The sequence below is a fragment of the Leishmania mexicana genome, chromosome 20 (genome assembly GCF_000234665.1).
Source record: "Leishmania mexicana MHOM/GT/2001/U1103 complete genome, chromosome 20".
Classification (NCBI taxonomy): Eukaryota; Euglenozoa; class Kinetoplastea; order Trypanosomatida; family Trypanosomatidae; genus Leishmania; species Leishmania mexicana.
In genome coordinates, this window is record NC_018324.1 from 3,096,134 (window position 1) to 3,112,687 (window position 16,554).

Below are 16,554 nucleotides of genomic sequence, written 5' to 3' on the forward strand. Positions count from 1 at the left end.
CGAGGAACAGCAGGAACAAAGAAAAGGGTGCTGACTTCATTTTCTCTCCCTTCGCTCTTTCAAGACGTCCACGTACCCTCGCATACCAGCCCACGCCTACGCCGTGGTCGACAAAGTCAGCCGCACACAGAAACGAAACAAAAGGAAATATGAGTGTCTCTCTCTCTCTTGAGCCGTCAAGGGCCGTCGGTCATGCACAAACGCCCATAATCCCCATCGTTCGGCATGACGTACCTCTCTACGATATGCCACTTCGCCGCCGCTGCTCCTGCTACTGCTCCTCCGCGTCTCCGTCTCTCTGTATCTCTCCTTCGTTCTCCTCCTCGACCCCCCCCCCACACACACACATGCAACTCTCTGTAGTTCGGTAGTGCACTACGCGGCCCTGCGTCGACCCACACACGCTCGCACGTACACAGACACCTCTCTCTCAGCAATCATCACACACTGACGTGCGGATATCATCTTCAAGAGAAGAGGCTACCACGTGTGCACCGCCTCTTTGTTCCTCGCAGCTATCTCTTATCCATCTCTCTGGCCGTGAGTAGACTCACGTGGTTGCGTGGGGTGCAGCTGAGTCCTCCTCCGCTGACACTCCTCGGCGTGTGTGCTGGTGCGCGTCTCTTTCTTTCGCTGTTGCTGTGTCTGAGCGGTGGACCTCCCCACCCACCCCTCTTGCTGCATCTCAACTCATTCACGCGCTCGCTCACGTCAAGTGCCCCGGCCGCCCTTCTCCTTTCTCTTTGTTGATAGAGTCCTTCTTTGTTTTCTTTTCGATCTTTCCCTTTCCTCCGGTGCGCCGTAGCCCCCTCCCAACTCCATCCACCGAGCCATCCACTCGCCGCAACGATGGACACCACAACAGACTACAACACCATCCTGTACCAAAAAGACAAGGTGACGCAGAAAGTCGTGGACGCCGCAGCCGCAGGGATGCAACCCACCGCCGAGGAGAAGAGTGTCGCCACGGCCTTCGACGGCGATGGCAACACTACTGTCGAGCGTGAGTCTCTCGAAGCCACGGACGAGGAGGAGACAACGAACACCTACGACGATCCGCAGACAGGCAAGGGAAAGTCGTATGAGTCTAGCAGGAGCACCACAGTGAGCGGCAGCAGCTCGGTCTCGCGCTCGGAGACTGGTTCCCCGAAGGATGCCGCAGGCGCCCTGGTCACCGGTGGCCACGGCGCGTCGGACGACGGGACAGTGCAGTTTGTGATGTATGAGAAGCGTGTGACATACTCGTACAAAGAATCACAGCCCCTCCTGAACGCCTCCACGCCGCTGAGCATCACGGCAGGACAGGAACAATGTCAGCCTGCGTCTGCAAACACGAGCGCCGCCTTTCCTGAAGGCTTTTCTCAGCTCATAGAGCCGACCATGCCAACGCCACCGCGCATCAATTTCATTGGTGGTCCAGGTGGTCCAGGTCGCTCTGGCACTCGCGGCGCGGCAGCGTACACGCAGCTCTCCCCTCCCCCCTCCGCCCCGCAGGCAACCGGCACGAGCGCGCCATACCCCTTCTCCGACAGTTACCCGGTTCTGCCGAGCACCGCCGTCAACGCTCCGTCATTCTCGACCGCCTACCCCAACAGCACCAGCGCCGGCCCAGGATACTCTGCTGCCTACGCGCCTGAGCAGACACCGTACCACAAGCTCACAGGTGAGCTCGAAACTCAGGCGGCTGGCCCGTCCGCCGCTGTTGACCCCTTGCGGAAGAACGACGAGGAGGTGGCTCCACGGCGGAAGCGTCGCTGGGGCGCCGCTGCAGACGCGGACGAGAAACAGCCGCACCGCAGCCGTCGTATCCACATACAGGACGAAGTCGTGGAGGAGGACGAGGAGTACTCGGACGAGGAGGACGACGGCTCGGATGAGGCATACACCGGCAGCAGCTACTCGGACGAAGAAGACAGCTACAGCTATAGCGGAGACGAGGAGGACTACGAGTACTACGAAGAGTTCTACGAGGAGGAGGTAGAGGAGGATGAGGAGGATGAGGAGGAACCGCGCATTGACATTATCGAGGGCAGCGGCCACGGTAACACCCTGCACGATATCCTTTACGGCACCCCAAAAGCTGGCGCGAACGCCAACGGGAACAACAGCAGAGACCTCCGCGAGTCCATGCGATCAGACAGTCCCTACCACATGCCGCCGAAGGACAAGCAGGAGCCCCCTCGCTACGGCCACCTACACCCGCGTCACAACGACGAGGAAGACGAGAAAGAGGACCGCCTCCGCTCCAAATCGGCCCAGTCGTGGGAGGCCGCAGATAAGGCGGCGGCGGCGCACCGTCGTTCTGCGACGCCAGAGCGCGTGAGTCGGCATCACCACCACAAGAAGTCAGCCAAGGGCTACGAGGGAACAGCCAGCGAGAATGGTGAGAATCACCACCACGCCGCTGCTGGTGTCGGCAAGAAGTACAGGAAAGGCGTGTATGAGCACGGCGAGCCCTACACGGAGGGCACCTTCAAGGCCAAGGGCAGGAGGAGCAAGAAGGACAAGGCGGGAGGCCACTACGGAGCCCTGGCGGATCTCGACGAGATTATGGATCAAAGCACAGCCGACTCAGAGAGCGAAAGAAACGAAGCGCCGCATGAACCGGCTGGCAAAGACAGCCGGCCAGCCTTCCGCCCGTTGGGTTCTAGCGACAGCGAGGATCTCGATGACTTCACCGCCCCTTCCAGAAGTCTCTCGCGCAACCGCAAGAGTCGGCAGTTCGCCAAGGAAGTGAATGAGGAAGACCGTCGTCACTACCGCAGCGGTGCCGAGAGAATGGAGGCGACAAATGCCACGAATTTCGACGCCAGGGACGGCGGCAAGGTCATTAGGGAGGAGGAGCCTGTCAACACACCGTCGCAGCAGAAGCACGTGGGTGCGAGTGATGGGGCTTCGGATGCGACGGAGCATGGGAACGAAGATAACTTGTCAGGCAAGGACACAAAGAGGGAAACCGAGAAGAAGCCCAGGGGCGGCCTTATCATTAAGTGTACCTGCTGCTCAACAGAGAAAACCACCGACGCCAAGGCCGGCGGGAAGAAGAAGAAAAAGTCCAAGTGCGGCCTCTTCAGCAAGTGCCGCTGCTGCTCGAAGAAGAAGGACAGCGACGCCGATGCCAAAGACAACGAGGACAAGAAAAAGTCCAAGCGCGGCCTCTTCAGCAAGTGCCGCTGCTGCTCGAAGAAGAAGGACAGCGACGCCGATGCCAAAGACAAGGAAGACAAGAAAAAGTCCAAGCGTCCCCTTATCGTTACTTGTGCCTGCTGCTCGAAGAAGGACAGCGACGCCGCTGTCAGCGAGAAGAACCCCAAGGGTCCCATCCTCATTAAATGTACCTGCTGCTCGAAAGAGAAGGACAAGAAGCCCGAGGGCGGCAGGAGCGGTATGTTCAGCTGTCTCTTCACCATGTGCAGCAGCAAGAAGAGTACCAAAGATCAGGTGGCGGACAAGAAGGGCAAGGAAGCCGACGAGGAGGCGGAAGGAGCGAAGTCCGACGGGACATCCCCATCCAGGAATCTCACCACGTCCTTTGCCGAGAGTCCAGTAGATCATCAGCCCAGTAGCCGGCAGTTGAACCAGAAGAGTGACAAGAAGGCGAACAAGGCGTCCAAGGTTTCCAAGTCACGGCAGGCGAGGCACCAGGAGGAAGAGGAAGCCACCGCTGAAAGATCAAGGTCTGCGTCCTCGGTCTCGTCAGCGGCGATGGCAGGGGAGTTCGAAGACCGCAGCGAGGCCAGTGCTTCGTTCCCTCCAAAGAACGCGAAGCGCGGCGGCACTCATACCCTGTCTGATGGCGCTCCTGTTGCACCAGCTGCTTTGAGGCAAGAAGACTCTGGGAGCGAGGCGAGTGCTCCGGTCAGCAAGAAGGCATCGTATGAACTGGCCCCGAGGCCGTCGTCACCCTCGGCTGGTCACGTTCACCGTCGGCACAGTCGCACGAGGGCGCAGAGAAGCACTGCCACACCGGTCACCGGTCACTCGCCCCTTCACATAAAGCCAGAGAACCCCGGTGTTGTGATTCCTGTGGACGTGAGTGATGTGGACGAGAGCGACGAGTCGAGGGTCTCGAACTCGCCAAAGGCACAGCAAAAGCGAAGTCACCGCCATCGCGAAATACGAGTCGTCGACCATCGAAGCAAGCACAGAAGCGAGAAGGACAGTCGGCGCAAGAGAGCTGAGAGCAGCCGCGCCGACAGAGCTGTGTTGCTCAATGAGAAGCCGAGGAATAGATCCGTGTCCAGTGCGGGTGGGAAGCGGTCATCGCCAGCTTCGTGAAAACTCGAGGGCGCACGTGGCACGTGGGATGGCGTCGGTTGATCATCGAAGACCGGCCTGCAGGCGACTTTCCACGCTGCCCTTTTTTTTGAGCGGAGAGAAAAGTGGGGAGTGACTTGACGGGGACAAATGTAGGAAGCGCTGCCTTCGCTCTTTGCCCTTTGGTCGCTCGTTCTTTCTTGCGTTGTGGTGGGCGGTGCTGCTCTCACGCATACACATGTTATGTTGTGTGTGTGTGCGCGCGCGCTATGTCGACCCTTGTTCCTCCCATCGATTCTCATTCGTCTCTCTCCATTGGCCCCCTTTCCCCTCCCTCCGTCCTCCACCTCATTCGCCTGTATAGAAGCGCGTCGCTTCCTCCTTTATCTCTCGCTGTTTTTTTTTACTGTTTGAGTTGTTTGGCTGGTTTATGTACGCCTTTGTACGTAGAGCCCGTAATCCTGTTTATGCCCTCTCGACTTGTGTGTCCATGCTCACGGTGTCGAACGCGTTCCTGTGACGCACATGTGAGCATGTCGAATGCACTGACACGCGCAGCCCTTGGCCCCCACCACCATCCCCGGCAGAAAGGCGCAAGGGCCATGCAACACTGGAGAGGCAATGATGGGAAGAGAGCACCTTCATGTATGTATGTGTGTGCGCTGTTGCTGCTGCTGCTGTCCTGTTCGCCTCCCTCCTCTCCATCACCACCACCCCCTCTCTGCATCCCAGGCACGCACGTACACACACCTATATGGCTACGTAATGCTGAGTGATTTCTCTCCTTTTCTTTCCATTTTGGTTGTCCAAATCTAACTTCGTTGTCCCCCCCCCTCCTCCCTCCCTCCCTCCCTCCCTCTCTACAGTCTGCCTTCACCACATGTCTGCTAAGAGTAGAGGTGGGGAGAAGGGGGGATGAGGATGGTGAGAGGAAGACGATTGGCGCTGCGTGACCCCTCGGACTCTTTTCTTCCTCATTTTTTTTTCGGCGCCACCCTCCTCCCCCCCCCACACACACACACCGTCGTTTGCCGCCCAAACAGCCGCCATCACCGCCACACTCTCATCCTACTCCACCCCACACCAAACACCAACCACCCGCACCCCTTCTACTCCAGAGGAAGCCAAGCGGGAAGGGCAGGGTAAAGGGGCAGGGCGGGCCGGCATCCCATCGGTCACCTCCAGTGCTGTGTCTGATATATGTGTATGTAAATATATATATATATATATATATATGCACACATATATATATACGTATACATATCACTGGCGTATTCATTGTCACTCAATCGCCGTTTGTCGTATGCCTTTGCTTCTTTTCTTCTCTTGGTGCCCCCCTCCCCCCTCCCTCTTCTCGGCTTTCTCCCCCCTTCCCCTCCCTCCCCTCTCCCGCCTGCATCACCGCGTATCTTTTTTTTGTCGCTCTCTCTTCTGGCGCACCGTTATACACACAGCGACGTTCTTTTCTGTTGTTGTTCTAACGATATCGCTGCCATTCTTTTGGGTCTTCGACTGTGTGCTGTGATCCCTCTCACGCCCTCGCTCACCCTCTTCATCCGCTTCCCCGTGTCGGTCCTTTGCGCTTTGTCTCGTTAACACCTCCCTTTGGTTGTTTGTTCGCTGTCTTGCTCTGTTGATGATGGTGAGGCTCTTCGTACGTTGTCCTGCAGAGGCACATTTTCGTGGTGTAGTCGTCGTGTTGAACGTATTCTGTGTATGCACTAGAAAGTGTGGCTAGAGTTTGTATACCTGATTGTTTCTCTTCTTCCTGTACCTCTTTCCCTTTCACACAGCTCTCTCCTGTGTTTCGTCCCTCGTTCCGTGCTCCCTTCCTTTTTTTTCTGTTGCCTGTGTGTGTGCGTGCGTGTGTGTGTGTGTGTGTGTGTGTGTGCATGTGTTGGTGTGTGAACCATCCAAAGAGCCATGCGCACACACACACACTCGCCACCACAGCCTCGATCACAATCAACACCACCCCTTTGCCGCATTCATTTTCCCTTCGCACCCTCTTACGGTATACCGCAGAGTAAGGGGGGATTCGAGCTCTGAGCCTCGCTTTGCTTTTCTTCTCGTCATTGTTTCTTTGCATAGGTGGCGCTGTACGTGATGTCACGCCTAATGCAGATCCCTCATAAACCCCGAAAGCACCACAGCATAGTTCTACCTAGTGCTGGTTGTTGTTGTTTGTATGTGTGGGCGGGTGGGTGTGCGTGTGTGCGTCTCTGTACACGCCCAAAACTTTTTTGCTTTCTTAGATTCGCCTGGGCTCGCCTTCCTTTCAAGGCTTTTGGGAGGGAGAGAGGGAGGCTTTTCTTTTTTCTCCGCGTGCTCATTTTGCGATAGAGCGTGGGTTGAATTTCACTGGACCCCCTTCCCCTCTAAGCCACCGGCATGTCACAGACTCCGCATCGCGTGGTGAGAAGCAGGGGTAGACACGCCTAACAGCCGCTCCCCGCATCATGCCGGTCGCCGCCTGGTGCGTCCTCCCCTCGGGGTGGCTCAGGCCTCCCCACACCGCTGTGGGCAGCGTGAGGGCCGGGGGTGGGATGATATACGCTCGAGCCACGCTGACGCTCCGCCCATCATGTGGATGGCGCAGACGTGTTCACCGTCTCACTGTCGCAGGCCGCTCCAACGCAACGCCATCCACGACCTGGCCGTGTCAGCACCAGAGGTGGTTCTGCGTTGGCAGGGATAGAGGGGCTGCTCGGCTTCACCACCGAGTGTGTCGGTAGTGGACCCGGTGAGATACGACGCACTGAGCGGTGTCCACACGCCATCAAAGAGAGGCTTAGGGGGTGGGCAAAGCAAGCGCGGGTCTGTATGCGCTTGTGGGTGTGACGATGTGTGGTGATGCTGTCCTTTGTTTTCTTCGTTCTCCCACAGGGCGTGACTTTTCTGCTGTTGTGGGTTTCTCTTGTTCTTTGGCCCGTTCGGCTTTCTTTGTAGGTTTGATAGAGATGCCGCGGCCCCGCAACCGCTCCCAGTCCTTGATGGCGTCCCCCCTCCTCCTCCCCTCCCCCACAAGCACCACCGCCACCATCACCTCGATCCCCATTATTCACCTCTCTCTTTCCCCGCATTAGTCCAAGGCTTCAATCCCTCTTCAATCTCACTACGCCTACACATGCACCAGCAAAAGTACCCGAGCTACAGTGGTTATTGTCGGCTTCGCTTGCCACAACTGTCCGCGGCAATGTGTTCATGTCGCAGTGATGTCCTCGACAACTGCGCCGCCTCTCCCCCTCCGTGTCGTCAATGGGAACTCCCTAACGAACCTCGCAGCGTTTCGAGAGATAGAAAACAGACAAACAACAATAGAGGATGTTGGTATTCGAAACGCCTTTTGCTTTGCCTGTGCGTGTGCCTGCACCCGGCAGGGGAGGAACCTGTCATGGACTCTGTCGTGTATCCGCCTCTGCACTCAGCGAGGAGGGAGGGGAGGAAAGGGGGCTATGAAACGGAGAAGGGAAAGCGCATGTGAAGCATGCCTCTTGCTTCTCTCTGTCTCCCTCTCTCCCCCTGTCCCGTCTAGCGCGCCTCTCTTACAAGCAACGAGAGAAATGGGGCGTGAAACGTGCCAGGAAAAGGCTGCACCGCGTCGTTTCAGAAGTATATTTCACTTCTTTGAACTACCTCCGTCCTCCACCCCTTCCTCCTTCGCTCTCCCTCCCTCTACGGACCACCGCAACCACACCCGCCTGCGTCTCTCGGCGTGTGCCATACAGTTTTCAGTCACACATACACATACACGTGCGCGAATTTCGGTTGTTTTTTTGCTCGTGTGTGTGTGTGTGGTGGGGAGGCTTCCCTTTATGCATACATATACATGTATAACACATATACGTGTATACGTCATATATATATATGTATGCGTGTATATTGTGAGGGGTGGTGGTGTTTCGTAGTTCGCAGCGTCGCATCTTGCTCTTGTCTTGTCTCCCCACCCACCCACCCACGGTGTTGGGGTTTGCACTCTTTTCCTTATCATTTTCATTCGTCTCTGCGGCATCTCTGTCTCACCCCTCTCCTTCACTCTCTCTCTCCTCCTCCTCCTCCACCACCACCTCCTCCCCCCCCCCATCTGCTCACACACACACACACACAGTAAGTTATCTCAGTGGTCATGGCGAACACACGCGCGCACAACTGGAGAACGAACAAGAAAACAGAAAGCCATTACCTGCATACCAAACCTGCAGCGATTCCCGGGGCATCAGCGTCAAGGCCGAGAACAAAAGGAACAGAACCAACGAACGCACACGAGAAGCGCCGGCCAAGGCGGAGAACAAAAGTCCAGCGAAGCGGCGCCGCGGCCGCAGAGGAGGAGATTTTTGGCGTAGGTGGTTGGTGATGGATGTTGGCTACTTACTCTTCTCTCTACTTTCACTCTCCCTCTCTCTCATCAACTCCTCTCCCTTTCTCTCGCACGCCCTCTCGCGCATGTGCGCGCTACTGTGGAACACACGCACGCACACACACACTCTCCCTCTTCCCTATTGTTTGTGCTCGGACATAACAGAGGCAGTACACACACACACGCATATATAGACAGGCAGGTGCATGCACCTCTCTCTCTCTCGTCTCCTGCGCGCTGCTGTTTCTTTTTTTCCCCCTTGCTGCCGTTCCCTCCCGATTCCCTGTAGCCGGCTACACTTTGGCTCTCCCGTGTGTGTTTCCACCTCCCTGTTCTCTGTCGTCGACTTCCACACGCACATACGTACTTCATTTTTTTCTCTTCCCGGTTTCTTTCTCTGTAACCCTTGAAAACGACTCTGGGCGCTTTCTTTGCTCACGCCTTCCTGTGGCGCTCTCCACCCTTTTAGGGGTGCTGCCCGTCCCGGGGCCCCCTCTCCTCTATCCACTCTCCCGTGCATTCGTGGTGCCGCTACGTTTGTGCCTGCTTGTCTGAAAAGGCCTTGAAAGGTCTTTCTGCGGTCACGTTTTTTTCTTTTTTTGCGTACGTGACGACCGTGAGGGCGGTCCGTCGTCTGTCGTTGCTGTACGAAGGTCTTCCCCTCACATACGCTCCCTCGCTCTCGTCTTGTGTGCACTAGAGAAGATACCTTCGCCTGTGCCTGTCCCTGTCTGTCCGTGCCTTTCAGCGTCGTCTATTGACGTCATTCTTCTCCACCCCACGCCCCTCCTCCTCTCTCCCCTGTGGTGGTAGTCTGTTACTCATTTTCGTCGGGCAGACTCGTGCGCGCCTCTTCTCTTCCTTCTTGTGGTTGTTGTCACCCCCTTGCGGAGGCGAACACGCCGCAGCCTTCCGTAGCCCTCGCTCTCCTTCTTTCTGGGATTGTGTGGGTGGCTGATGTGAGTGAGCAGTAGGGTCAGGGCCTCTCTCTTCCTCTTTCGCTTTGTATGTTTCCGCCTCCCTGATTATCCACAAGCCCTGGAATGCAGCAGATGCACTGGACCGCGGCGCGTGGCCAGCTGTCCGGTCCTCAACACTCGCAACAACCTGCACCGCAGGCATCTACCCATGCTAGCCAGAAGCAGCAGCAGCACTTGCATCAGAATGGGTCTCGGGGGCTGATCGCGGCCGGCATGGGGGGCGGCAGTGCAGGGGTGAATATTTCTTCAGGTGCCGCCACCGGTGCGTCTGCTCCTCGCGCAAACGTCAATAGCAACGCCTTTTATAGCCCCCGCTTTGCCCATCCGATGGGCCCGCTACCGCCCGTCCAGAATCAGCAGCAGCACCAACGCTCTCCTCGATCGCTGTCAGGTACGACTCCCAATAACGTCGTGAGTGGAAATAGAAGTGGTCTGGAGACGAGCGCGCCGCTCGCCGGGCGCGAGGCCCCGGCCATCGCGGGCGCAAACTCCGCCGCCGCGCACACAAGCTCTGCCGTAGTCGGAGTGTTCCTAAGCGGTACTCGCACCAACTTCACCGATTTCGGTGCGGCAGCAGCGTACGGGCTCGGTCCCGGTGGCGTTGGCTCGCCGAGCGGGCCCACCGCCAACGCCGGCAGCATCCTCGCAGATGCAAATGATGAGGAGGTGAACCAGCTGTTACGGGAGCTAGAGTTCTCAGTTGACAGCCCGCACGCGTTGGCAGTGCTGCGAGACGCCGTGGATGCCATCGAAGCACGCGCGCTGGCCAACTTTGACCCCCTGTCTCGAGACACGTTCCTGGAGCAGCGCATCCGCGATGTTCTGACGGAGCTGTCGCGGACATCGAACGAGCGCTCCCTGCTGCTCGCCGTGAGTCTCATAGAGGCGTTGATCCCGATCGCCTACACCAGCCCTCACTCCAAGTATACTCGTCTGTGCCGCAGTCTCTCGGTGTTGCGCCAGAGCGGGAATGAGAAGGCCGCCAGGGAGGCGCAGCGGGTGTACAAGCTGCTGCTGGAGGCGGATGCGCGCTACCCGGGGCCAGAGTCGCCGCTGAAGGCGTTTGTGCAGAAGGAGCTCCGCGAAAACTGCGAGCAGGCGCTCCTGCAACTCCACGGCCGCGTGCAGCAGGCGAAAGCGGCGTTTCCGGCGCAGTTCTTTTCTGTCATGTTGGGCTGTGCCGCCACTGCGGAAGTGAACCCGCGCTACATCTCTGGCAAAACTCGTGCACAGGCAATTCAGCTCGGCACGATGCTCACGGGCAGCCCCGATCCGCTGCTCCGAAAAGCCGCCTATGAGTGCCTCGTCGCCATCTTCCGAAACACGAGCAACATGCGACCCAACGAGCTGGTTCTGGAGAGCCGCCGTCTCTGCGATGAGTGCATGCGGACCCTGAACGCGAGTCAGCACAACGAGGGCCACGTTGTATCGGCTCTGAAGGCGCTGCACGCCCTCCTGAGCAGTCGCGGGCTCTCGGCGATCGACAGACAGGTGATACCGCAGCTGTGTGTGCTCGTCACCGAGCAGCACCGGGTGTCCAAGTCTCTACTGGTGCGCAGCGCCGTGTGCGACCTTGTGCCCATCATTGCCCCGGTCGACATTGCGTCTATGCCGCGCCGCACCACGTACTGCGCGATCATCATGGAGCCAGTGAAGAACGTGCGCGATGAGCGCTTCAAGGCGCACGAGCTGCATAATGTGGCTTCCTTTGTCCGGAGTGTCGGGTACCGCGTGCTTGACGCTACAAATCGCACAAACTTGGAGTCGATCCTGCACCGCTACATCTCCCGTCCGGAGACGCAGGAAGCTTGCTGGTCCATCATGGCGGCCATCTGCGCATCCTCGACGCCGGCCAGCGGAGGCACGGCATCGGTGGCGTCCATGGGCGGACGCCGCGTAGACTACGTTAGTACACCTACCACACTCCCGAGCCCCACAACGCAGAACACCCATCAGGACCTCTCCTTGACGCCCTCCATGGCTGAGGTGCGCAAGACCTCGCAGCACGCCAGCCGCGAAAACTTAGCCACATCGCCGTCGGCGCTCCAGCGGCACTTCTCGTACCACCACGGTGACGACAACGACGATCAGGCCAGCGCTCCACTTATCTCCGTTAGGACCACCTCACAACGGTCGGGAGGCACGTGCTCCCTCAGTGCCTCCCCTACCTCGGCGAACGCACCAGCCTTCAACCTCTCCACCTTCAGCGCACACCACACGGTGACCATCGACGATGTTGTCCTGCGCTGCTTGCCGTATCTCGCCCACGCCATCCTGACCCAGTCACTAGTAGACTCCCTTCGTGTAATACAAGCCACGTACCCGCAGTTGCGCGCTGATGTGCAGACGGCTCTGGACAAGTTGGTGGATAGCGTGCTGAAGGAGCCTTTCGCGGCGTCCGCGACGGTGGCGGCTGTCACACCTCCCCAGTATTTTTCCCAGCTGCCAAGCTCCACGGCGCAGCAGGCGCAGCCGCAAGCCCACTCCCTTCACAGCCGTGACGGTGGCTTTGGGAGCGCGCCAATGAACAGTGCCCCCCGCACCGCCGAGTCTCACCCGCTCAGCCCTGGTAGTGGCCCGGAGCCGGTCATGACGTTATCTCGTCCAGGGACATGCAGCACACCGATCGCTGGCGGGCCGGTGGGGCGGCTCACACAGTACTTTCGGCCGAGCGAGAGCGCGGCAATGCACCGAAGCGAGGGCACCACGAACAGCCCGTCCCCGACCTCGCCGGTGGCAATGCGCAACACCTCTGGGCCTTCACCCTCGGGCAACAACAGCTTCCTGGGCCCCGACACCGCCTACACCGTCGGCGGCGGCGACTCGAACAGCGGAGCCCCGTACGGTGCTGGCGGACCACTTCGCTACTCCCCGCTCTCCACGTCGATGGGCACGCCCTTCAGTCCCGTGACGCACATGGCGGCAGGTGGCGGAAATGCCGCAACAGCCCCGTCGCCGCTGCTCAAGAATGAATTGACGGTGGCGCTGAAGTTGTTCACGGAGCGGCCCCTAACGTCGGTGCAGCATCTGCATGATCTTAAGAACTCGGTGATCGCCTTCCAGCGTCACGAGGATCCGCTCGTGCGGCAGCAGAGCAGCGAGACGATCATCTCGAGCCTGCGGCAGTGGATCGCCTACGCGAAGGAGCACAAGACCTCAACTTACTCCACACGCGTGACAGAGATATTGGAGGCGTACATGAAGAACGTCCTGATGGAGGTCGACCGCCAGTGCGGGTTGTACGAGATTACGCTGCTGGCAAACGCCACGAACCTGCGCGCCTTTTTATCAGAGCAACGCATCCTATCCTCCCTGCTGAGTTTCCTGAACAGCACAGCGCTGGTACGCGAGAAAACGGTGGAGCTGCTCGTCGCCATCACCCAGGACTCCAAGCCCTCCCCCTCTGTCGTGGCGGTGCAGCAGAGCCTGTACGTCACCGTCGAATCGTGTGTGGTGGTGCTCGAGTACACGAACGACGTGAGCATGCTACTGCGCAGCATGGCCGACCTGCAGACCTTTACCCGGCTGTGCATCCGTCAGCTGAACAACCACCTCAGCCGCATCTTCTACGCCTTTCGCAAGCGTCTTTTAGAGGTCAGTGTGCCGGACGTGGTGCTACTTTCCATTCTCAAGACACTCGAGATCATCCTGCAGGCACTGGCGAAAGACGAGAAGACCATCTTGCAGTACCAGGACGACGTGCTAGAGCTCTACGACCCGGTCGTGGAGATACTGAAGCAGTCACCGTCGCCGACGCTGAGCCATGCTGCCATCAACGTTCTCGTGTACGTACACGAGATGTGCATCCCGAGTGCCTCGACGGATCTGCGTAAGCAGCAGGAGCTGATCACCGCGCTGACACACGTCTACACCAGCAGCACCTGCACTGTGAACGAATCGCTGAGTATGCTGACGCTGTTTGGCCAGCTCGGCGCCATCGACCCCTCTGCACAGTCCGTTGCGACAACCGCAAAGAAGAAGGAGGAGGCCGTCATCCAGGATGAGGCTGACCTGGAGCTCACCTACGACTACACGGTGATTGTATACCGCACGCTGAGCCGCATGCTGGACGCGTCACTCTCCGATGCCGTCTGCTCTCAGGCTCTGCGCACCCTGCTCCAGTTCATCCGCTTCACTCAAGACAAGAAGGACCTTGTCGGCGGCGTCCACGCCGTTCGGGCGGTGCTACAGATCACAAAGCGCGTGACAGATAGCCCGGCCCTGCGGGTGGAGGCTCTGCATGTATTGGCAGCCGTTACCGCCATGCGGCATGAGCGTATTGTACGGCTAATGTTGCCTGAAATCGTGGTCCTGCTGGAGCAGCTGTGGACCCCGAAAGACCGTCCGCTCTTCCGCGCTGTCTTGGAGGTGGTGAGCGCGCTCAAGCCGGGAAAGCTGTCCGGCAAGGAGCAGTCAGAGTCGTGGGCGTGGCTGTATCCGAGACTGGTGGACGTGGCCCTGCAGGACCGCACCGAGTCGCGCGAGTTCTGCCTCCGCGTTGTGGAGATTGTGCTGAATGCCAGCTACATTCCGCCGCACTGCATCCCCGTTGTGTTTCCGATGCTACTTCAGTTCCTGCAGCAATCAGACCAGCTGGTGGATGTGCGCAGCCAGTCCCTGTGCGCCGCCGTGCACATCGTGTGCGAGCTGAAGGCGGTGCAGTTCTTCTCGTCCCTGCTGCACGGCATCTGCACCCTCACCCGGCACTGCGAGCTGAACGAGGATCTGGGTCCGCGCCTCTCCACCCCCGGGGTGCGGGAGTCACTCAAGGTGTTGGCGGCACTGCACCCCAGCGGCCGCAGCACGATCAAGATGTTGCGTGACCGCATCGGCGAGGGAGATGAGCGCATGACGAACCCGACCGGGCCCTCCATATTCAACACCATGGGCATGCCAGCGGCTAGTGTCACGAGTCTCGCCGCCGGGGGCCCCACCTCCTCGATACTTGTCATGGGGCCACCGACTGGCAACGTCGGCGGCGGGCAGGGTGGCGGACTGGGTGTAGCAAATCCAGCGAATTCAGGGATTGGTTCGCTAGTCAACATCAGCGGCTTTGGCGCCTCTGCCACTGGTGGCAGCCCAGCCGCAGGGGGCGGGGTGGCCAGTGGTGGGTCGTACCTGCGGCTTACAAACGTGTCGGGGCCCTTTGCAGGGGCTGAGGAAGAGGACGGAGGGCTGAGCCTCAGCGCTGACACGGCAGGCCAGGAAGTCGACCTCTTCATGAAGCATGTGGAACTGGGCTTCCGTCTCAAGGAGAACAAGTTGCGGGAGTGGTTCGCCGAGTTCCAGAAGTACATCATTCTCATCTCCCCGCACCCGGCGTTCCGTATGATGGTGGACCTGCTTGACAAGCATGAACCCCTTCGCCGCGGGCTCTTCTTGCCTTCGTTCAAGTGCCTTTACGAGTCACTGTCGGCTGACCAAATCAAGAAGCTGAACGAGATGCTGGCCCTCGTACTGAACTGCTCTGATCACGAGCTGTCGAGCAAGTGTCTCGGGCTCGCTGACTACCTCGACCATAACGAGCCGAACGTGAAGCCAGAGGTGCTGGAGGTGGTGCGGTCGATGCGGCGAGTCGACTATCATCACGTCAGTCACCCCTCCGAGAACGGGTCGCCTCTTCTCCGCAGCACGGCGAGTAGCACGAACAACGTCATCTCTCTACGCACCCGCAGCTCCCCGTCACCAGGGCTGCAGAAGGCGGAGTTCTCTACTTCCAGCGACGCTCCCATCGATCCGCTGCACATGGCAAAGGCACGGGGACGGAAAGTGCTGGTTTTCCAGCGCAACTCAAACACCGGTGCCGGGGTAGCAGGCGATGACTCCGGAACGGCAGGTGCCGAAGCCAGCAGTGGTCCCTCAACGGCACTTGCCAGCCCCAAAAACAGCGCAAACGGCCACCGCAGTGCCTCTCGCCGCGATGTGGACATGTACGAGTTCACCTCCTTTGACGGCAACGAGAATGACGCCACCGAGTCTGGACGGCAGCAGACGCAGCCCATCGTCTTGCCGATGTCGCAAGCACCGCCCCAGGAAGAGGTGGAGCGGCGCAGCTGCTCGCCCGTGGACACGCTCGATGGGGCAGAGAGCGAGAGCAAGGTGGAGGACGTGGTGGCCCCCGTCAGCACCGACCATCGGTCGGTTGAAGTGCTAGGCGTCGCGGGAGTACATGTCATGGGAAGCTACAGGCCCCTTGTGAACTCCGTCGTGCGTCGTTGCGACCCGCACGCCCCGCAGGAGTCGGGGGCGACCAGCCACTTTCACATCATCAGCACTGCTAGCACTCACAGTAACGACTTCAGCAGCGACAGCCGTGATGGTGATCTGCCGCCAGCCGGAGCCCACATCCCGGCGCAGCCAAACATGCTCTTCTCGACCGAGGACATCGTCCGCGCTGCAGAGCGGACCCGTATGTACGACAAGGCGCTCAGCTATCTGGAGAACCGTCTTCTGGCCATGCTCAACCTCTACCGGTACACGAAGATGCCACGAGAGGTGATCCACAAGACAGTGTGGCCGCTGGCATGGCTTTACAGCCAGCGTGAAATGCAGGACTCCGTCGTAGGACTCTTCCGCGCTATCCGCTACGAAGGCGGCGAGGACCAAGCAGGCTTCGGCTACGAGTTGCTCTGCTGGTGGAGCAAGGCGCAGCACACGTACGCCAAGTCCATCACGCAGCAGGCGATACGCGATATGGCAGTGCCGCCGCACATTCTAGAAGGCTACGTGCGCACTCTCACCCTGTGCGGTGAGTGGAGCCGGGCCTATGACGTGGCCATGCAGGTCTGTTCACGGCCGGAGGCGTACGTTTCCTCGACGGTCGCGCGCTGCGGTGCAACGGCCGCGTGGCTCCTCGGGCGGTGGGATGACGTCCAACACCTCGCGGAGCGGCTCTCCATGTCGGAGCAGCACACCACGGCGCTCCGCCTCTTCTTTCTCAACGGCGTGGCGCTGAAGAGC

At 59.2% G+C, this 16,554-nt stretch overlaps 2 protein-coding genes across 2 annotated transcripts in view; both read left to right on the forward strand.

The window, feature by feature from the left end:
• Positions 1-849: 849 nt before the first annotated feature.
• Positions 850-4,278, forward strand: LMXM_20_1110 (conserved hypothetical protein; the record flags this gene model as incomplete). The annotated part of the gene is made up of 1 exon (XM_003875124.1): positions 850-4,278. The coding sequence occupies one exon, from the start codon at positions 850-852 to the stop codon at positions 4,276-4,278; it is 3,429 nt and encodes a 1,142-aa protein (XP_003875173.1).
• Positions 4,279-9,666: 5,388 nt separating this feature from the next.
• The window catches only part of LMXM_20_1120 (putative phosphatidylinositol 3-kinase), a gene marked incomplete at both ends in the record, with an annotated part of 9,792 nt that continues 2,904 nt past the window's right edge, over positions 9,667-16,554 (forward strand). The window contains one exon of the mRNA XM_003875125.1: positions 9,667-16,554. This exon is cut by the window's right edge and continues 2,904 nt beyond it. Coding sequence (XP_003875174.1) covers positions 9,667-16,554 — 6,888 coding nt within the window.